This window comes from Glarea lozoyensis (genome assembly GCF_000409485.1).
Source record: "Glarea lozoyensis ATCC 20868 chromosome Unknown GLAREA10, whole genome shotgun sequence".
NCBI lineage: Eukaryota > Fungi > Ascomycota > Leotiomycetes > Helotiales > Helotiaceae > Glarea > Glarea lozoyensis.
In genome coordinates, this window is record NW_007360984.1 from 441868 (window position 1) to 464447 (window position 22580).

A 22580-nucleotide genomic window follows, 5' to 3' on the forward strand; every position below is an offset into this window, starting at 1 on the left:
ATTTGGGTGATGGACGTACTTAGATTGTGGCTCACGATGATGGCAAGCAATATTTTCAAGATCCATAACTTATCAAGTTTTTATCAGTATGTGTCAAACTCGTCTTGGATAATTCTAGCAAACCGCCAAACAGCAGGCGGTAAGTTTGAGATCTTTGGATTGATCATACAGTGAACAATCTTGCACATTTGACTACAAGGTTGATCGAATCATGTTCTAAAATGGTTCATCAATGAAGTGCTCTATCTCAAGACCGAGGAAAGAAATTACTGGAGAAGTGAAAGACAAGTAGTGAATGAACTCCAGAGATATAATCGACCTAGGGCGAAGCGAGTCCTAATTCTCACCCAGATCCAAAAGAAAATGGCAACACGTGCCGCACTTTCACCACCAACATATCACCTTCAAATGGTGCCCACCACACTCATCCCTCCTATTCACCTCTCATCTCTCCGGCATGGCGGGGCTCGACCACCTCATCGCCGACGATCTTCGACGTCTTATATTCTATTTCTTGGATAACGAGCTCGTCGCCAATGCCCTCTTTATTGCTGAGCGACTGACTGTCTATGAGCCCTCCGCTGACTCCGCCCATCTGTCTTCTCTCTGTTTGCTGAGATTGGGGAGATTGAGTGAGGCGGCTGATCAGAGTGAGAGGTATGGGAAGAGTGGACAACATCTTGGGTGTGCGTATGTGTTCGCGCAGTGTTGTTTGGGTCTTGGTCAGTGTAGGGATGGGATACAGGCGCTTGAGCAGTGTAGATCTTCGTGGGTTGAGGTAAATAGTTGGGGTGAGTATTATCAGATCCAGGGTTCCTATTTCAAGATCGGTCCTAATCTAAATATCGTTGCAGGAAAACACTCGGAAAGCAATCGGCAAATCCTCCCGAATGCTGCCTCTATATACTGCCTGCTAGGAAAGTTGTTTGAAGGCTGCGATGATGTCAAATCGGCAGTGGAATGTTACAGTAATGGCCTTAAGCTGAATGCATTTATGTGGGATGCATTTACACGTCTCTGCGACATAGGTTGTTTGACCTACTGGCATAAGCTTTTCATCTGGCTAACACACACAGGTGTCGCGATCAACACATCGAATATATTCAAAGTATCTCCAAACTTACTGGTTCCAACTTCAGAGCCATTTTGTTCAAGATCGTACGACTCGGAAAATTCAGGATACCCCTTGCAAGCAGAGAATAGACCTAGTCAAACTCGATTTGTGGGACTGCCAAATGCCGATCCATTTGGTACATCTACTCGACATAATCTTCAGGTCAGTCAGCCATCGAGACGTGTTTTACGACCCGCCCAGATCGCTCGTGATACAACTTCGAAAAGCAAAGGCAAGAAGCGTATAGCTACTGTTGCAAAGAGAATACGCGCTCCCGAAGTGTCTTCTGAGGTCGAAACGCAGATATTGAGGGGCAGCGGAACCCAAACTCCAGAATATACTCTTCCAAGTGTCGCTTCACTTGCCACAAGGAGCCGAGCCTCCAGGACAGAGCCATCCAGCATACGTAGCGAAAGACGAACGTTTGTTCAAGGAGGGGATGCTCAGTATACAACAAAAGCCGAGTCTTCAGTCTCGATCCCTGACGAGCATCAATACCCAACCATAGTAGCTGGTCATAAAAGGACACCGTCAGGACGACTGATTCAAAACCAAACTCAAGAATTCGTCAGGGATCAGGTAGGAGCAAGGAAGAGTGTCCGTCAAATGAATCGAACTTATGCTGTACGAACGCCGGATCCGAAAACTGGTAGGACTGAACGTGAACGCGGGGTACCAACGAATTCTAAAGTGAAGAATCCTGCCACGAACAAGGCGCCGACTACGACATTATTGGGAGATAGAAGTACGGACCATAAAGCTTTTAGTCCCGAGTTCCAGAGTTCACAAACTAACAACACATTCTCTCTAACACTAGAACGTCGACAAGCTCTCGAGTCCCTCCTAAGTCTCTTCAAACAGCTAGGAGAAAGCTACTACCTATCAACGCACCACCAAACCCCTCTCGCCCTCCATATCCTCACCTCCCTCCCCATCACCCACCAACAAACACCCTACGTCCTCTCCCACACCGCCCTCGCGCACTTCGAACTCGCAGACTACACCACCGCAGCCCTCACCTTCTCCACCCTCCGCAAACACTCCCCCCACCAAACCCAACATATGGACATCTACTCCACGTGTCTCTGGCACCTTCGCCGCCCCATCGACCTCACCCTCCTCTCCTACGAGCTCTCCGAACTCTCCCGCCACACCCCCGAAACCTGGTGCGCAATCGGCAACTCCTTCTCCCTAGACCGCGACCACAGCAACGCCGGGAAATGCTTCAAGCGCGCCACGCAGCTGAACCCAAAATTCGCTTACGGATACACGCTTGAAGGTCACGAGTACATCGCGCACGAGGAGTTTGAGTTGGCGATTCAGGCGTTCCGCAAGGCGGTGGTGGTTAGGAAGAGACATTATAATGCGTGGTATGGACTGGGGATCGCGTTTTTGAGACTCGGAAAATTCGCCTGCGCTGAAGCGTATTTTAGGAGGGCGGCGAGGATTAAACCGCGGTGTGAGGTGCTGGTGGGTGGTGTTGGAATGGTATGTCGTCTCTCCTCACGCTGGTATTATACTAATGCGTTGTAGGCACTCGAAGCTCAACGTAACTTCCCCGCTGCTCTAAATCACTATACCGCCGCCGCGAACCTCGCGCCAAAATCTATCGCGCCTCGGGAACGCAAAGTCCGTCTTCTTCTCCAGATGAACGATATCAAAGCAGCAGCGTCGGAATTAGAGGTCTTAAGGGGGTTGGCGCCGCAAAGGGGGTTTGTGTATGTGCTGCTGGGAAGGATGTATGCTTTGGATGGGGACAAGGAGATGGCGGTTAGGAGTTTTGGGAGGGCGATGGGGTTGTGTCCTGAGGTATGTGATCCTTTTTTTTCCCCGGTGTTTTGGGTGGTGCTGACAATATTGTAGCGGGGTAAGGCGATTACGGAGGAGATGGCCGCATTAATTGAGGGAATTGAGGATGAGGATAGTGATGTGGAGATGCTGTAGTAATAAACAATACCCAGATGGCTTTCTGGCAAAGCAGTGGGGTAAAACAGTTAACAAACTCGGAATTGATACCTGATAAATAACCCTATCACACTTCTGTAATATCTAGTGTATCTCATCTCAAGCTATCTTATACAAGTAAGCTCATTAACACTCGTTAAATTCAAGTACAAACCATTTTCGTCTAAACCCACCTTATACTCAACTCACTCTTCAGCATCTCGGGTAACTCCTAACTACACTAGTAACGCAAAATTCCTGGCGAACATCAAAACCCGTACATCTATCGATCACCACCAACTTCCAATCACGAACCCCATTTCCTCTCTCTCCCTCCATCAAACCTAAACACCATACCACACTCTCCCCTCACACCCTCCTCACCTTCCCCCCTCTCTCTCCCCTCCCCTCTCTCCCCTCTCCCAGCAACCTCCAAAACAAATATCATCCCATCCCAAAACACCAGCTCAACACAATCACGCATTACAGGAAATCACCTTATATAAGAATTTGATTAAGTGAGTCAATACCGAAAGACTATTGAGCGATGAATGGGATCGGGATGTAGAGATGATTTTGATGGTTTTGGTATACTATTAATAACTACCATTTTCACGACCATCCCACGTCAGAACCCCGCCCACTCATCCACTCACCCAACCCATCCAACCCGCCACCTCCTCTCAAACCACCGCGGTAGAAAAACCTCAACCTTCGAGTCTATTTAACGACGTCACTTCATCCCAACCACATATCCAGAAGAGAAAGTAAGGCCATATATCCACAAGAGAGAAAGCAGGGTAAGCAGCCTTCTCAAACAAAGAGTAGCCTTCTTAAACAAATTAACAAAGTAGTACTAGAGATTGCAATCGCGAATGAATTGAGGGGATAAAAGAAAGCTCGTGGGCAAATATCTATGCATGGTTTACCAAAAGGGGTGCGAGATAGCTAGGTAATGTTTTAAATGGTGAGACGACATGGTTACTTTAACAAGACATGTAGACGGTCGAGGATCATTCACTACCTATTCACTTATCAAGACCTCAAATAAGTAGATAGACAAACCGATAAACAGATAAAGAATTTTCATCTTATCTATCTAATCTACCTACCTGTTAACCGGCTAAACCTTCCTTTCCTCCATCAACACCAAACCGTCACGTCATGGTACTCCAAATCAGCGCCATACCTCATACACCAAAATCACTCACCAAAACACCTCTCTTACCAACCAATTTCAAGATCAAGCGCGCGCAGACACATTTTTTTTTTTTGGGAAACTCATAGCTTCGTTAAGATATGTACAAAGAACTAGAAATAGAACAGGATTGATGCTTTCCTATCCACGTGATAAACATCCTCAATAAGACAGTGCGATAGCCAGATTCGATGAATAATCAAGAACGAGGGTGTGATGTTTTGAGATCATTTCTTCGATATTGCTTTTAAGCGTGAGATAAAGGAGGTTGAAGATGATTCGCCATGCGTGGACCGGCGCGACATGGCAAAGTATCTGCCAAGAAAAATGTTTCTATACATGAAGTGTAAGAAGGGGTGCTGCCAGAGCCGATGGGACCTCGTGGATATTCAAAGACGTGAGGATCGTTTAAGCGCTCCATTCGATGGTGGCGTGTTGAGTTGCGGCTCCACTTCCTTGAGCGACGTTGTTGCCGTATTGACCTCCAAAGTTACCTTGTGGCCAGTAGTTGCAAACAGTGAAAGCGGTTGGGGCGCCAGCATCAACAGTTCCTTGTGCACATTGGGCAGTGTAGCAGCCAACGTCAGTGGTAGCCTTCCAGACGACTTGAGTGAAGTGAAGAACATCAGCGCTGGTGGCTGGGTTGTCTTTAGTGTAGCTGCTGGCGTAGAGAGGCTCCTCTCCGTTGTACCATTGCTCAGTGATACCGAAGGCAGCAGCGGAAGCAATGTTGACACCAGTCCATGGAAGACGGCCGTTTTCAACAATGTTTTGTCCGTAACCACCACCACCTTGGGTCCTAGAAGACGATTAATTAAAGATTCAATGTGCAAGGGGATTATCCACTTACATGTCATGGGCAAAGACACACTTTTGAGCGGTGTTCTTAGCATACCCAGCAAGAGTAGCGTTGTAAACAAGCGCGTTTGCGGAGTGGTTGGCGCGGTGAGCATTGTGACGCTCGAGAATAGTTCCCTCATAACCTGAAGCAGCCGGGGCAGCACTGGTAACTGGAACTGGAGCGACAACTGGCTCAGGAGTGCTGACAACAACAGGAGCGGCGGTGGTAGGGACGACAACTGGAGCGATAGTCGTAGTCGGTGCTGGCTCAGCAGCCTCGACTGGGGATACCGCAGCAAAGACGGCAGCAGCCTTTGGAGAAGATGTAGCAACTGGGGTCTCAGCTTGGGCGTAGACGGTGTTCATAACAACAACAGTGGTGGCCTCGGCCTGGGGAGTCTCAACTGCTGGTGGAGATCCGGCAGTGACAGTTACAAAAACCGTCTCGATGACAATATCCAAATCGGTAACATAGTCCTTCTTGATATGCTTTCCCATATGTTGGAGTGGCTTGGCTACGGCCAAAGCAGCACAAAGTGAGGTGATGATGATTGAAGAATGCATGTTTACGTTTGTTTTCAAAACTTTCTTCGGTCGATAAATATCGTGTGCGGAAGCGACCTAAAATCAAAGATCGGGGGTCGTGAACGTATTGGCAGCACAGCTGTACTTATGATCGTTATTCTCTCGAAGAATGTGAGCTGAGTCGGCTGGAATGTCGTGGGTTGCGGGTGTGACGACGGATATCCAAATGGTGACGACGGGGAGAGACAAGATAATCTGGGGAGGGCGGTTTTTCGGGTGGGAGACTTCTGCTCGACTTTGCTCTAGCTATCAAAGCGACGTGTGTTTCTGAACTCTTCAAGGAGTGTAATTGCCGCGAACGACTGGAAAGGGAATGTGGGATCTGGGAAGAGACTGAAAGAACGGTGGAGAGAGAAGGTCAGAAGAAGCGGTTGAACGAGGGATGTTTCGACTTTGTAGTGCGGAGAGCGCTGCGTGGATGTGAATGGAGAAGGGGCTTGTTTGGGCCTAGCGCGTCGACCGAGATTCTGGTGGGTCGCTTGGCGGGTCGTCGATCCTTCACAGAAAAGCTGGGCAGGCACGGAAGTGAGGAAAACGGGCTTGGGCCAGGGGCTGGTTGGGTGCACCATGTTTTGTACCGGGAGAGGACGAAAGACGATCCAATCCCACCTTCACACGCAGATCAACCATGCACGAGAACCCACCACGAAGAGTGCACTACTCAACCTGAAACCGTACACGCGGGAATCATTTTGGAGAGTTCATCACATCATCAGCGAGATGGAGAGGGAGATGAGGAGGTCGAAACAACAAAACAGTCCTGCCAGCAGAGCAAACAACGGTCGACAAACCATCCAGGAACCAACATTGATCCCGCTCGTGTTATCTTTAGCAACAATCACTATATATTGCTATCGAAAACCCGGCTCGACCTTACTTTGATTTCCTCGTATCTGGGAAGCTAAAAAAGGGGTTGGATGCAGATACCGCTGGCTGCATACGAAATCTGCGCAACACCACATATCCCTCACCCGACTCTTCCATCCTTACGCAAACCAACAATTAATCGATCCAATCTACAATCTTGTTGCATGTAGAAGCGACTATCATGACGACAATCCAATATATCGCCATCTATCAGACTTTACGTGAGGGCCAGGCCTTCCCCGCGGAATCCTTCTGACGAAACCCATATACATGGGCTCATTTCCTTGCGTTCAATGCCGTCTGCGCGATATGCCGAATCCTTCTGGACCGTTCCGGTGAAAGCCCAGGAGCCGGTGTACGATAGTCTTCAACGCCAGCACATTGGGTTTGTTAGCAGATATCTGGGCAGAGCAGCGCATGCCTTTCCAGGAACAACTCAAGCAAATAGCACAGCTCAAGAAAGCAATACGATCCACGATCATACCCAGACAGCAAACGAAATCCACAAAAAAATCGCAAACAAATTCCCCATCGTGTCACCAATTACGTGGGGAAGCACCTGGCCAAACCCGAGATTTCCTTCGTTTCAGCCCGTTTGCCGAGAAGCCAGTCGACAAATGTCCCTCACCAACCGTCCCGTGGTTTATGTCCGATTACATACACTCGAACGTTTGAGCTTCCGATCTAAGCGGTTGATCACCAACCAGTACGGAGGGTTTGTGATGTGATTCTGAGTGTGTGCTGGCGCTTGGTGAGACCTTCACTTCTTGGAAGTTATTGCGCTCTCCAGCTGTCGGAACGAAAATAGGGTTTGTTTCTCCGATGATCTTGCCCTAGAACAACAGTTCATCTCATCCTCGCATAACTCTCACAACTCCACCAAACCCATCATCCGAAATCTCGCATCTCGCGACCATGGACAAACCATGTCGCACATCAAATCATCCCCGCATGTCCTGTGCTAGGGTCGGTTTCAAGGGAATAATTTGCAACTTTAATCGCGAGGTCGCGAGATGAGGAATTAGAGAGGTTTTGCAGATTTTGGGATTACCGTTTAACTTCCTATTATGGTTTAGCGCTATAGTTTCATGTAATTTATGCTTTCTCTCTTTCGGAGCTCCGATAGAACTTTATAATCCCAAAATCGCGTTTGGGACTATATAGTCCCATGGGATTTATTTGGGATTAAATCTAATCGTCCTAATTCGGAAGTTATTCGGGTCGAAACACTCTCTTATACACTATAATACTAACCGAATCCCAAAAGCTGCAAAACCTCTTATTTCAATAATAACGACTACTTCATGACTCGTACTCATGCAATTATAATCCCAAAAGCTGCAAAACTTCTCTATTTGTTTAGACTTTCAAAAAGAGATTCCCGACTCGACACAAATCTCATTCAGCGCAAAGAAGTCGTCTGATGGAAGTCATGCTTGTCAACGAGAGAACCTTCCTCTTAAAGCTGATGGAAGTTTCCATACTCGCCCCCAAAGCCAATCTGATCCTCAAAGTTGTGTAGTCCCAACGTCTTGTGCTGCGGCAAAGCGGTTGTGGCGTCATGCACAACCATTTTCCTGTATGCGGCAAACCGTGGTACTGTACGTTGGTTTAGGATTAGATTACAGGGTTTGCTGCATTATTGTCTGTCGGTGGTTGTGGGAGGCGCGAGGTTTGATGCTCGGTTGTTGGTGGTTGGAGGCGGCACGTACGGTTTGATGAGCTTTGCGGTTATGGCATTAGAGGGAGGGAGGGTGAGGCCGTGGCATATATACCTTTTGGTAGGTACGTTTTGATATTGGTGAGGACAAGAAATTGTACGAAGATTTTGAGTAGAAAGCAAGCGCCTTGTATGAATTTCTCAAGCGACTTCGGACACTTTGAAATACTAACGTAGTTTCCCTCCACGGCACGAGTCTCGAACATTGTAACATCCTTCCGTACATGGCAAGACGAATTATGACTATAAATTAGTTAGCTGGAAGGTAAATTCACTTATGGAAACACCTATTGCTGAATGTAATTCAAGTTTTTCTTAAGTAGTTAAATGTTAAACCTCTACAACTTCTCTAGAACTGTTAGAAAAGCTTTATTTTATTTTATATATAGACCCTTAAAATAGAGTAACGGTTAGACTAACGAGAATGTATTTACGTCTAACCTTTTTCGTAGTTAGTAGACCGATATTTAAGGTAGTGTGTTTAGATAAGTGCTGTAAAAGGTTTAGGTATCGAAAGATAATATTATCTAATAAAGAGAATATATAGAGGTTAAGAAAATCGCTTTTGCTAATAGTAGCTAAGGAAAGCTAACGCTTATACTAGTTAATAAAGTAATTAACCTCGCGGAGGACAAAATAAGTAGTAATCGAACTAAAATAGTTCTTCGACTAAGTTGACGAAATATCGTAATTTAATAGATTAACTTAGAATATTATAACTATTTCGTTAACTATTTTAAGTAAATAAGACTTTTTAAGCTTTATTCGAAGTAGACTTGTTATTTAGTCTAAGATTTACGGGCAGGTGACTGCCACTTATTTTGTCCTCCGCGAATTAACTATTCCGACCACAATACCCACCGCCGTTAGGTAAACCATCCAGCGTTTCCATCCCCGACTTGAAAGTGTTAGTTACTATCCCCATAACCCAAAAGCGAACACCCTATATTTCCCATCTCTCATTTTTTTTTAAACTTTGGAAACAATATTTCCAACCCCCATCCGATCTCCACTATGCGCTTGGAGAACATTCGCAGCTGTAAAGAGAGAAGCGAACCTAGGCGTAATTTTGCTTGTGTCTTCCTGAGGGGAGTGAATACTATAAGAACTAATAAAAGAAAGTATTAGACTTAAAGTATTAATCTTGAAATGAAACTGAATAAGCATTGAATATTGTTTGAACCCTTTTCCTAAAACGACAGATTGTTCTGACAAAGGAAGTCATGGAAATTTGATACTGAATCAGGTCAGATGCCCTTTCATTGAAACACCTGCCCTCACCACCAGAGGCCAATGATTGAATAAAGCAATCTTCACTACGTTCTTAACCTGCCTCCCATTTTATTCTTCCTTCGCCAACCCACAGAAGCCCCGGGGTCATTCTCCGAAATACCCTGAGCTTCATAGCAAGTCGCTTGAGAAAGTTCAATCCGTGAGTCGAAGGCTGAACGTTGCTTTCGATGCGGTTCGTGGTAAGGAACATCAGGCCTTAGATTGCAGGGAGACTGTACTATCAGCTTAGCATGCCTTTCGCTCAGAGGAGAGCTCTCAAAATCGATCCATTCTCATCGCACGAGATGCTGTTATTTTCTCAAGAAAAACGTACAGGACTCTGTTGTAAGCGTGTTTCTGACTCCAGAGAAACCATGAAGGAGAATGTTTCCTTCTTGACCTATAGCCTGTCAGTATTATCTGAAAGTAAGGTGGATGACCTTATACCATTCTAGCCCACGAACTTCCTTTAAATGTGTCCTACTGATGCCTATTGTATTGATTACCATGCATAAAATGGTGTCCCTGGCGCAATATATTTATATGCCCCGTTGCTGTCCTCGGACCTAGATTCTGCTTCTGGCTTAGTGTTTGGGATATGACGCTCTAGCCAGCCCAGAATGGCTTCTCCAAATTTCCTCGCAGTCCTAGAGCACGCTTTAGAACACGCCTTGACGAAATTCTTCATCGTTATTTTCATTATCGATGTCTTAAACTTCAGCTGTGGGAGGTATGTAAAGGAGAAGATAATTGATCTTTATGGGTGAGAAGAGATAGAGAGTTTGTCTAAAGGTAGTTCATGTGATGTAGTATGGGCAAGTCAGTGTTAGCGTACCATACGTTAACACTGTGGATGTTGAGGTCATGGGAAGAACTGCAGGTGGGTTCTGGGTTACCACGCGGTGGACAAAATAACGTGGAATCCGGATTTCGCGGCGACAGTAATATCTCGACAACGACAAAAGCTAAACCCTCTGAACTAATTGTTAGGTTATCAGAGTGCTCTTAGAACATCCTGCTATTTTTCTTTTAATTTTACGATATTTTTTGGTTGTCGAGTTCTACCACGATTTGCGATTTTGCCGATTTTATGTTGTCCACCGCGGTTACGGGCTAAGGCGTGGAAATCTTTGATAGATGCACGCCACATGTTTTGATGCGGACAAGCTCCACTTATCACGACGAGCACAAGGACGGTTTCGAGCCCGACCATTGCTCGCAACAACTACAAAACATTTCAATAAGTTATAGTTGAACGGCGCCGACACTTCATCATGATATAGTATAGACAGCTGGCCATGAGATCCGTGGAGACAGTCTAGCGATTAGGACGGCTGGCTCTACGTGCGTCCTACGGCTTGCACCGATGCCACCGTTCAGCGCTGTCGACGTAAGCTTTACATCCTGCTAACTCAGCCAAAAGCTTAACTTTCGTTCTACGTCAATTGGGCCACTCGAACCTATCCCAAATGATGCATCTCCTGGAGTATAACAGCGATGGCGAGTTTAAGCTGACGACGTTCTTGGCCGATGAAATTCCCCAGAAATATGCCATACTGTCACATACATGGGGGCCAGAGGAGGTCGACTTCGAAGATCTACGAAATGGTACAGGCAGAAAGAAGATTGGCTATGAGAAAATACGGTTTTGTGGAGAACAAGCAAAACGTGATGGTTTGCAATACTTCTGGGTGGACACATGCTGCATTGATAAGTCAAGCAGCGCCGAGCTTACGGAGTCCATCAACTCCATGTTTCGCTGGTATAGCAAAGCAACTAAATGCTACGTTTACTTATCGGATGTGTCTAGTCCTGATGACAAAATCGAAGAACTAGCTTGGGAAACGGCGTTTCGAGAAAGCAGATGGTTCACTCGCGGCTGGACCCTGCAAGAGCTCATTGCTCCTAAGTCCGTTGAATTTTTCTCGAACGAAGGGATTATTCTGGGCGATAAGTCAAGTCTAGAACGTCAAATATGTGAAACAACGGGCATCCCTGGGAGAGTTCTTCGAGAAAGTCCTTTGTCTGATTTTAGTGTCACTGAGCGAATGTCTTGGGCAGAGCGACGACAGACCACTCGCGAAGAAGATAGGGCATATTCAATGCTCGGAATATTCGAGGTCTACATGCCACTCATCTACGGCGAAGGAAAGCAACATGCATTTCGTCGTCTCCAGGAAGAGATTGATAAACGGTCAAGCATATCTAATGAAGGTAGTGTCACCAACATATGCTCAATTAAGATAGCTAATTTTACAAGTAAAATGGACTGATATGGAACGCGAGTGTGTACAAGCCCTGCGCACCTCAGACTACGAACAATTCAAGAACAGGAATCCAGATCGACTTGAAGGAACTTGCCAATGGGTTCTCCAGCATGACAACTTCAATACTTGGCAAAAGAGCGAATCTTCAAGTCTCCTTTGGGTCTCTGCGGATCCAGGATGCGGAAAATCTGTTCTATCTAAGTCTCTCATAGATCAAGATTTGAAGAGCAAACAAGCGGGTGCCATGTGCTACTTCTTCTTTAAGGACGACAATCAAACACAGCAAAATATAGCTACCGCGATTTCAGCAATCTTGCATCAGCTCTTTTCGCAGAATCCAATGCTCATCAAATATGCCATGAAAGACTACGAGGCGGATGGGCACAAACTCCCCGAATCTTTCCATACACTCTGGGATATTTTTATCAAAGCGGTGGCTGATCCGAAGGCTGGAGAGGTTTTTTGTATTCTAGACGCCCTCGATGAATGCGCAGAAGAAGGGCGTTATCAGATTATCAATGCCGTCAACCAATTGTATCAGAAAGCCAAACCCGAAGAAAGCACCTCTCAGCTCAAATTCTTGATTACCAGCCGGCCTTATCTGGATATTGAACGGCGTTTAAGCGATCTTACATCCAGCTACCCCAAGATTCGTCTGCAGGGCGAGCAAGAATACAATGCAATCAGTCGTGAGATCGATCTCGTTATCAGGCGGAGAGTTAGGAAACTCAGTTCCGAACTGAGGCTTAATCATTTGGAACAGTCAACCCTCGAGGCAGAGCTTCTAAGAACAACCCATCGAACATATCTCTGGTTGACGCTTATTCTTGATATTGTTCGTGGAACAATTAATCCCACAAGTCGAAAACTGAGGGCCACTATCAATAATCTTCCGACTACAGTTAACAAAGCTTATGAAGCAATCCTCTCCAAGATTGGGGAAGATGAAAAACCTCTGGCATGGAAGTTATTCCATATAATTGTTGCAGCAGCTCGACCACTCACCCTACAGGAAATGAATGTTGCACTAGCCATCGATCGCCAACATCAGTCCTATAGCGACCTTGATCTCGACAGTGAAGCAAGATTTGAAGCTACGGTGAAAAATATCTCTGGACTATTTGTGACTGTGGTGGACCACAAAGTCTACTTAATCCATCAGACAGCGAAAGATTTTCTATGTACCCAAACCCTTGGCGATCCCACCATGGGCTTCAAGATCAATCTAGGAGATGCGCATGCAGTTCTTGCTGAGATTTGTCTTCAGTATCTTACTCTTTCGGATTTCAATGTCCCAATTCATGAAGGGTTGACCGCTGCCATCTGGAACCTGACCAGCAAACATTCTTTGCTAAAATACGCAGCGGTCAACTGGTCCATGCACCTGAAACATTCAGGTATATCTTCTGAATCGATTCTCTTTCAACAGGAACTGATGCCGAGGTTGCTCTGGTTCCTCAATCCGGAAGAATACCCATACACGTTCCGAACATGGCGACAGGTCACTCGTGCGACGCACCCTCTAGAAAGGGCCTTCACCCATTCGCCTCTTTGTTTCTCTATCCGGATGGGTCTACAAGTTCTTGTTGATATGTTGCTACCGCAGCTGCTTGATGTTGACACTCACTTCGAGGACGGCTTCACATGTCTAACCGCAGCAGCGAGCGGAAACCGTGTTTCCATCATTCAGAAACTCCTCGAACTCGGTGCAAACGTTGATCTTGCGACAAAGGATCGAGGGCTTACACCACTCCACCTTGCTGCCGGGAATGCGTGTGAAGAGACGGTGGTATTACTGCTCTCTGCTGGCGCATCGCTGCACGCACGCTCATTATCCGGAACGACGCCGTTCTATAGAGCAGCTCGTGGAGGATCCCTTTGTATTCTCTCTCTTCTCTATGACTATGGAAGTGAAGTCGATGCTAAAACCTGGGACAACTGGACGCCACTAATGGAAGCTGTTGAAAATGGCCACACAAGCGCAACGAAGCTGCTACTGACCTGGGGGGCAAATCCCTTGAATCGAAGTAGTTATGGCTCTACACCTCTTAGTCTAGCAAGCGACCTCTGTAGGATAGATATCCTTGCGATATTACAGGCTGCTATTCAAGATTTGCCCCAAGACCATCTAGATCTAGAGAACAGCATGGATCTAACTTCAGAAGGTCTTGTGGACAGCGACTCTGATCCAAATGGCGCGGAGTGGATCCCTTGGAATTATTGAGGTTCTTTGGCTATATGCGATTAACGAAGACCGGAAACAAAGAGGCCTCGACTATCACTTTCGAAGCTTCTTCGGAAAGAGAACTTCTGCTTGAACGCGCCATTTTTGCACCGACGATGAAAAAACCACAGTCTTGTAGCTAAATAATTTATAGGCAACTACCTGTATTGAAGAGAAATCGTGTACGCCGTACCGTCCATCTAGGGTTCGATATACACAAACGATTCTGGAAAAGACTCGGCCTGTTGTTAGAATAGCGACTTCATATGTTTCGTTTCATGAGACGTCCAGTTTTTGTAACCCTATTGCTGTTCTGGATTTCCTTCCTCCTCGCTTTGTTACTCGCGGAGTATCGGGACCCAACATTGGGATCCGCACGAAAAACCAACATGCCTAGCCGAAGGACTTCCAATAACCAACATCTATTTTGGTCCATGCAGCATTGTCACACCTTCGCTGTCTTTTGTCTTCCGGATCCTACAAGTCTATGTTTCAGCAAGTGAAGGATTAGGGGTTGGCCTTGTTAGCTTTTCAAGCCAATTGGTTAGGGTTGGGTGTTGGTGTTGGTTTTTGGAAGTGACCGCGCAACACTTTTAAATACCAACATCTATTCCAGCGGTAATGACTATTGTGCGCAGTCATAGAATCTGCTGCCATCCAACTGTGGGATTGCGGATCGGTCATTAGCATTTTTAGTTGAGTTGGTTAACATGTTTGGAAGCGTTTTGCGGTCACTCTCAAAGGCCAACATCTATTCTGGCGGTAGTGGGCTATTGTGCGCGTCCGTCGGACCTACTGGGAGTCCAATGTATAAAACTGATACGGTTGCGGATCGGTTCTCAACATCTTCAAATAAGTGGACGAACAACTTTAAGAATATTCTGAGGTCAATTCTAAAGGCCAACATCTGTTCTGCTCAGGTAGTGGCGCATCCGTCGGACCTACTGCTAGCCCACCACAACAATAGGATTGCGGATCGGTCCTCAGCATTGTAAAATCAGTTGGTGCACCTCCACAGTCTAATCTGCCTCTTATCTAGCTGTTGGAACTTGTTTAGGGTTTTGAGGACTCCACGATCCCTCAGCTGATCTCTCTTATCTGATGGCAGTATCAAACTCCTAGGCATTTTTTATATCTATAGCGTTGAACATAACGTAAACAAACTCTCAAACGATAGCTTCTGATCCATTTCAGGATATGCAAACGGCTTCCTGTTGAGTCCCACTTCTGTCTGACGATGATGGCTGTCATTCATCGCCGGAGGATGTCTAAAGAAGGAAGCCTGGCCTTTTCGAACACCCAGAACATTTCGTACATCGCAACATGTGGATTAGAAAGGGAATTGTATTGCTTCATAGCCTCATAGGAATGGGCATGTGGATTTTAATTCATGTTCCTGTGTCTATGCTCTGCAATACTTATAAAGTGAAGGTCGATCTGTCCTACATTCCGTTTCTCATCGTATCATCTCTATTTTTCTGCATAGCACACTCCTTTCCTCCAGTCATGGCTTCAAAGTCACTCATTTTTTATTCATTCAATTTCAAAACCTTCACTTTTCTCTTCTATATACATATATATCAGCCATCATGATCACTTCTTCCAAGATTGGCCGCTTGTTGGCTCTTCTTGTTGCGTTTTTAGCTCTTTCTCCATGCTGGGCATCACCTGCCCCTTCGCACAACCATGATCTAGTTTTGGCCCACTCCAAAGATTCAGGAGGCAAAGGGAAAGACAAAAGAACTAGGCCAACAACTCCGGACAACAAACCTGGTGGGGGCGGTGGAAGCCCACCCAACGCACCAGGACGAGAAAATACAGTTACCCGTTTCAGTCTCACCAAAACTTTGTCAAAATGGCTTGATTCAAAAAAGGAAATATTACCCTATATGGTGGATCAGAAAGGGGGTATTGAAGGTTGGGTTCAAGCTGAGTTTGCGGCTTACGTCAGGAAAGGCTTGGGAAGTCAAGACTCCACGACGATTTCACGCGAAATCGCCGTCTATGCTGGGAGAGAACACGCATTAAAGCAAGCTGATTTCGTTTTCATTCCCAAATCTGGAAACGCAGACAGAGCACAAGGTCTTATTGTCGAACTCAAGGTTCAGTCTTCTTCAAACAGCCCAAATTCCTTTAAGGAGCTCGTCAACAAGGACCTTAAGAGAATGGAATTGGACATGCAGTCAAAATACGCCCAGTACGATAGGGCAGTCGTTGCTATTGCTTGGGACCCTGAGATCCTAAAGACAATGGACAAATTCAAGCTTCCGAAAATTCATAGTGTGCCACTGGAAGATGCATCTGAGACTACTGTCACAATCTACGCCAGTGAAGAAGGCAAAAAAGAGCCTGCTGAAGATAATCCCCCACCTCCTCCATTTGGCCCAGGCGGAGGTGGAGGTGGAGGAGGCGGATCAGATGGGGAAGGCGGAGGGGAATCAGGCGGGGAAGAAGGCAGTGGATCTCGAGGCGATCTTCCTTTACGTCCGAAGACTCCACCAAAAGATCCAAAGGGAAAGGGAAAGGGAGCGGAAACCGAAAAAGAAAAGGAAGCGGAAAAGGAGGTGGAAAAGGAAACGGGAAAGGAAACGGAAAAGAAGACGGAAAAGGAAGCGGAAACTGGAACTGGATCGGGAAATCCAAAAGGAAAGAAGAAAAAGGGAAAGAAGGGAAAAGGAAGGGGAAAGGCAATAGGCTCAAGTTGATTATCTGGGGTTCAGCTCTAGGAGGGTCTTACTATGGTTAATTGTGTTAGATATTTGTGGAGAATGGAGTTCAACTATGTAAGGGTATACAGTAGTTTTTGGCGTTTGATTTAGTCTGGTTATGGAGTTTGCAATCTTTTGTATTTAATTTGGTTTTCCTACTGTTATTTTAGTGTTTGTTTAGCTTAGTTTTAAGTTTAAATATCTCACGACTTATAGAACTCTACATACTCTCCTTGTTCTAATAATATCCCCAGAGTCTTTTGGCAAAATTACAAATATATCTCAAAAGTATTAGGTACTAAAGATACTAACAAGTCACCCATTATATTTCTTTATAAGCATGACTGTTTGTGACTCGGGTGGCCGTAAATTAACGAAATTGAACCGGGGAACGAAAAGGCAAGCAACTCCATTTTCGCCCCCGAAAACACATGCGATTTAAATGTGGCAAATCAAGTCATTCTTATACCACCAACCGGTTCTAGTCAGGCGGGCATACCAAGATGTTGGTAAGTTGGGTTCTGGCCAATGGTCCTTAAATAACCGAGCCTCGAGGGATTGCACCAACAGCACCGCCCCACTTGCCCTCACAGATGTGTTCCTGTCAGCCCCGTATGAGAAGTTCAAATAAACACAACAAGTCCGCCAACACATCAACTCCGCTGACCGCTTTCTCTTTCCACGGAGCTTCGACTTTCAGAATCCCCCAAACCAATATAATCGGGACAGGCTAGCATCGCCTTGTTTTCTGGAGGAGTTTCCTAAAACACAGAATCTAATCCACCATTTCCACTTGACTATTGCCATTACATGGCAATCTTCGACGAACTCCCATTGGAACTACAAGAGTCTATATGGAAACTTGTTATTCCAAGTCACGGCGGTATCCACTGGATTGATGTAGAAGGATTCCCTCGTTCTACAGCAGCTATTCTCAGAACCCTCGCTAGAGTCAAACACCATTTTGACGACAAGGAGCGGGATAGTATAAGCATCCGGGGCCCTTCCCCAGTAGTTGTTGATGACTGGGAATATTGGTGCTACGTCCGTGACAAAGTCGAAAGAGGCGATCCTTCTACGCCATTTTTCGATCATTTGTATCCAATTGTGCCCTCCGTCTGGGGGCGAGCTGGACCAGGACCAAAAGAGTTGGATATTATCCAAGACTTCTCGGATGAAGTGGCTGCTGTAGGTCGCTGTCGACAACTATCAACGTACACCCAGATTAGCAGTCTACTTTCGACATGTAAATCTTCACGATGGACTGCTTTTCGCTGGCTGGAAAGAGAAATCCCAGGAGAGCAGTGGAGGCTCTTCCGGGGCGAGGGACTTATGTGTAGACCGCGTCATTTAAGCGTTTGGAAAGAACAATATCAGACCTCAGAACCGCCGGAAAAGCAAATGGAAGCCGAGGAGCTAGTTCCTGGCTCATTCGATGACACAGATCTTGTTATTCTGAGGCTACATACTACTTCCGGGCATCTCACAACAACAATGAAACACAGCTTCTTCCAGCTTAATACAGAGGATGTGGTGAAGCAGCCTTCAATGATTCCAAACTTTAAACGGGCCGGAATCGAATGGAATCCAGTGTGGGCAACCGAGGGTGGTGTTGATATTTGCAACATAAGCGCTTTCGAGTCTGCCAATCGGTTAACTGCTATGTATGGAGCTGAACATTTTTACTGGCTCATCGATGGAATTCCACGGCCACAATGGGAGCAGTATCCTTCGTGCATACCGGCCGCGTACAGCTTTTTGATAGATACATCGGATCTAAAGTATGATGATTACAATACAGTGAACCGGCTAAAGCCAGGTGAGCTAATCAGGGCTCCTGGGCAACACGACCTGTATCATGATCTCGAAGCTAATGGTCGACGATACTATATTGTGTTTATGTTTACTAACCACGGCAAATTTGACTCTGTGGATGGTTACGATGCAGAAATTAAGGGTACATTTCTACAAACAAACTTTCCCGACCCAAGAGTTTGCTGGGCGGACTTGTTCCCCGGCGGAAAAGACTTGTGGCCAAAGGCTCTTCATGACCCTGTAGAATTTGCTGATAAACATTATTTATCTGTTGCTGCAGGCCGTTCTGGTACATATTTTCTGTCGTGGGAGCCTATTTGAATAGGAATTGGCGACACATTCTACCCTGAGGCTGAGAGGTCAAACAACTGGGAAGTCTTATGTGTGGCTTTCTCGAATCGATTCGGATATCTCAAGCAGTACGCAAACAATGAAAGCAAAAATTAAGCATTTGGATACTTCTGCTATGTGTTATCCTTCGGACCGAGTGGGTTCAGGATGTCAACAATGAAATGTTGCATCAAACATCGAGAAGTCATCCAAAGCTCCATCAGTGCATTGCTCTTGTCGTCTACCCTGCCCCTGACGCCGGATCACATAACACTCACCCAGGTTTTCACATTTCATTCACCACCATTGATATCCAAAGAGTGGGCCAGTCTAATGAGAAAGCTTTCCATCGTTGATGATTACTATCACATCACCTTGTCTACCATCCCAAAAATATATCCCAATCATTCCATTCCTCGCCATCATGACAAACGGATCAATGCAGCGTAGTTGTCCGGTCTCGTGGGATTTTGTCGTGAGAAAATTTCCACTATTCGCCAACGAGTTCATATCGAACGCGTTTAGAGCCAAGATCTTCTCACGCTGCTTGTGTGCTGAAGACGGAATTTGCCTATCAGCTTCTCAAAGCCGGGGAGAAGCGTTGATATGACTCATTTTGATTTAGATTTCGACTAGCTAGTCACAACGTTCTATAATCGCTATGATTATTGCTTTGCCACACGACAGAAGTCCATCTACGTAGAAACACACATTCGCTCTTTTGCGGTACCAAAGCGGTAGAAGTTGGCTCGTGGAACGCTGCTGATGGTCGACGGTTGTTACCCCAACACTTCTTCCTAACTGCACTACTACCATTTCGTCACTGCCTTACACGTATTTTATTCAATTTACTGATATATTACGAGACAAGCAAATTTATCTGCAAGTATTGCAAGTTCCAAAACCACACTTTTACAATCACGGTACCTCGCGGTGGACAGAATAAATGGCAGTCAAAACACGGTATTTCTTCGATTAAGTTGGCGAAATATCGTTATTTAGTGGACTCATTTAGAACAATATGTTCCATTTCGTCTATTATTTTAAGTAAATAAGACTTATTACGCTCTGTTCGAAGTCGACTTGTTTGGCCCAAGTTTACTGCGCAGGTGACTGACACTTATTTTGTCCTCCGTGAGGGTACTCAATGTCTTTAATTAGAGTTATCAAAAATAGTCGTATTGTTCCAAAGACACATATTATTTAAAGAAAGTTGCACGGTTCAAGAATTTATTCATTCAGTCTAGTGAAATATGGAGATACCCTTACTTTCAAGGGGCAATGTCTACTTTTTCTAAGCCTCATGACCCTCTCGGGGCCCCATCTTCTTATTCTGAAGAATTACTGTATCTTCACCATGAGGCACACTTACCTTTCCCCCACTCTCGTCCAAAGCAATAACTACAAACTCATCTTCTGATTTTGGAAGTGATGTTGTAGATGAAGATGTACTGGAATGAGGACTTCCTCGCATGGATGCCACTTCTGTGATACTTGGTTGTTCCGAGGTACTAACATCTTCTTCCTCCTGGCTTCGAATGTTAGATTCATCTTCTGCGTGTTCGGAAGGTAGACTAGGAACGCTGTAAACGCTACTCGTTTCTCTCACGCCGGTTTCGGAAGGATACTGGATGTGGTACTCTTCTTGAGCAAGCTCCTCGTGAGAGCAAGGGAAACTGCAGACGCTATTTGTGTCTCTGATGGATTTTGGGGAAAGCCCGTGGCGGTTACCTTCGTCGTCTGCGAGTTTGGTGTCAGAACCAGGGAAGCTGTATGGGTTTGGACCACGCCCTGGCAAGCTATTACTAGAGTCACTTGTAGTCTCGCCCTCAAAATTAGCCCGAGAAGTACGACTACCGAGATCGAATTCAACCTCGGATTCAATTGAACTAAGATGATGAACTTCATGAATCATCTTGATCTTACTCTTCTTAGTCTTCTCACCAGACACTTTGAATACATCATCACCCACTGAATTCCTACCAGAAACTTCCCTTTTCTCTGGAGATCCGCTCCTCGAATCATCCACATGCTCAAACTCCCCTTCTTGAGAACCATACCCCTCCTCATCAACAAGCTGTAGGTTTCTCTCAGGCCCGTCTCGTAACAGAGGAAATGCCGTTTCAGGGAAAGCTGCCTCAGGAGAAGACGATCCTGAAGATTCAGAGGATTGCGGTTCATGGAAAGGGAATGCAGGCAAAGGCAGTTCACTTCCCCGTCTCACCACTAATTTAATCCCCACCACAGCCGAGTTCGTAGAAGAGCTCCGAGAACGAGACCGTAGTAGAGAAATCGCAGAAGATCTCTCTGAATCCGATGGTAGCACCGCTGTGGGTGGCCGTTGTGTCAACAACCCCCTTGCTCTATCAAATGCTCGCATGCCAAAAGACTCAGATTGTGCAGTACCATTCTCACCACCATCGTTAACTCCGAGAGATTCTCTGCGGAGTCGTTGCCATCGGAGAAAGATGAATAACACTATGATGCCGAGAAGGAATAAGAAGAGCAAGATGAACAACACGGCGAGAATTCCCGCTTCGGTGCGGCAGGATACTTGACCCGCGAAGGTGCTAGTATCGCAGCTTTCCTTAATGATCGTTGATCTAAATGCGGTTGGGGTTGGGCTTGCCGTGGCTGTGTAAGAGACTTTGATCCAGGATGTAGTAGGCATGATGGTCGTCCTTGTTGTTGGAGGGATTGAAACTGTGACCATCTTGGGAAAAGGGAGATTGGCTTTACTCGAAATCAATGGGGTGCTCATGGTGAGTGGAGTTGAATGTGAAGAATTTGCTGTTGATGTTGCACTGGAGTCTCTGTGAAGTACTAGCTGTGGAGTGGAATTGTGGTCTACGTATTTGAAGAGTGCAAGATTTTATATGTTCAATAATGCGATTGTCAGTTAAACAGAAAAGAAAGTTCTTTGTTCTTTCTTTGTCCACATTCTGCTGACCTTCCATCATGTACTATGGAATTTTCTTCTTGTTCTGTCTGAACGGAACAATGAAACAACAGTAGTCTTATAGACCTTCCCACTTAACGAGCCCTCAAACATTTCTGCCAACGCAAAATCCGACCATCGTCGAAAGTGCGAATCAGCCAGAAGGTACGTTAGCTACCACCCAGCCCCATCATGAAAGCCATTTCATTATTAACCCTCCTACTAACCTCCCTCCCCCCACTCACAACAGCCTTCCATGATATCATCTCCGCACCCTATCTCGCAACTATAACACGAGTCGGACCTAGTTTCACACCGACCACTACGAGCGAAGAACAACCCGTTGTTACTGAATTCATCGTAATCTTCCCGGGCATCATCCAATGGGTTACCTCACGACCTACTATCACAGCAACGACAACCCAATGGACTGTCACTGTATTCCCGAGTTCCCAGGACGCTAAACCTACATCCACGGCTACACCTAGACCCATTTCCTCCCCTCCTTCTAACTCCACGACTACAGCACCGAAGGTATGCAACTGGAACCTCCAACACCTGCACTGTCCGCAAACCACCACGGTCATAATTGTCGTTGTATTATTGTTTGTGGGTATGATCGCGGGTGCTTTATTCTGTTTTTGGTGGTTTGTGTATAGGAAAGAGAATGGGGGACGGAAGGAAAGAGGGATGAAAGAGTGGTTTGGGAGGCGGAAGATGATGTTTAAGAGGAGAGGAGCGCGAAGAGAGTCTAGGGA

The 22580-nt window shown here is 45.9% G+C and overlaps 6 protein-coding genes across 6 annotated transcripts; 4 read left to right on the top strand and 2 right to left on the bottom strand.

Moving 5' to 3' along the window:
- Positions 1-457: 457 nt before the first annotated feature.
- Positions 458-3058, top strand: GLAREA_05158 (TPR-like protein; the record flags this gene model as incomplete). The annotated part of the gene is made up of 5 exons (XM_008078447.1): positions 458-791; positions 855-1028; positions 1077-2602; positions 2648-2923; positions 2978-3058. 5 exons carry the CDS (start codon positions 458-460, stop codon positions 3056-3058), a joined length of 2391 nt encoding a protein of 796 aa, XP_008076638.1.
- Positions 3059-4664: 1606 nt separating this feature from the next.
- On the bottom strand, positions 4665-5660 carry GLAREA_05159 (PR-1-like protein; the record flags this gene model as incomplete). Its single annotated transcript, XM_008078448.1, has 2 exons — positions 4665-5055; positions 5107-5660. The coding sequence occupies 2 exons, from the start codon at positions 5658-5660 to the stop codon at positions 4665-4667; spliced, it is 945 nt and encodes a 314-aa protein (XP_008076639.1).
- A 5349-nt stretch (positions 5661-11009) lies between these two features.
- Positions 11010-14031, top strand: GLAREA_05160 (Ankyrin repeat-containing protein; the record flags this gene model as incomplete). Its single annotated transcript, XM_008078449.1, has 2 exons — positions 11010-11754; positions 11801-14031. The coding sequence occupies 2 exons, from the start codon at positions 11010-11012 to the stop codon at positions 14029-14031; spliced, it is 2976 nt and encodes a 991-aa protein (XP_008076640.1).
- Positions 14032-15620: 1589 nt separating this feature from the next.
- On the top strand, positions 15621-16736 carry GLAREA_05161 (uncharacterized protein; the record flags this gene model as incomplete). Its single annotated transcript, XM_008078450.1, has 1 exon — positions 15621-16736. One exon carries the CDS (start codon positions 15621-15623, stop codon positions 16734-16736), a length of 1116 nt encoding a protein of 371 aa, XP_008076641.1.
- Positions 16737-17549: 813 nt separating this feature from the next.
- GLAREA_05162 (uncharacterized protein) lies at positions 17550-18875 on the top strand (the record flags this gene model as incomplete). Its single annotated transcript, XM_008078451.1, has 1 exon — positions 17550-18875. The coding sequence occupies one exon, from the start codon at positions 17550-17552 to the stop codon at positions 18873-18875; it is 1326 nt and encodes a 441-aa protein (XP_008076642.1).
- A 1303-nt stretch (positions 18876-20178) lies between these two features.
- On the bottom strand, positions 20179-21645 carry GLAREA_05163 (uncharacterized protein; the record flags this gene model as incomplete). Its single annotated transcript, XM_008078452.1, has 1 exon — positions 20179-21645. The coding sequence occupies one exon, from the start codon at positions 21643-21645 to the stop codon at positions 20179-20181; it is 1467 nt and encodes a 488-aa protein (XP_008076643.1).
- Between the last annotated feature and the right edge of the window lie 935 nt (positions 21646-22580).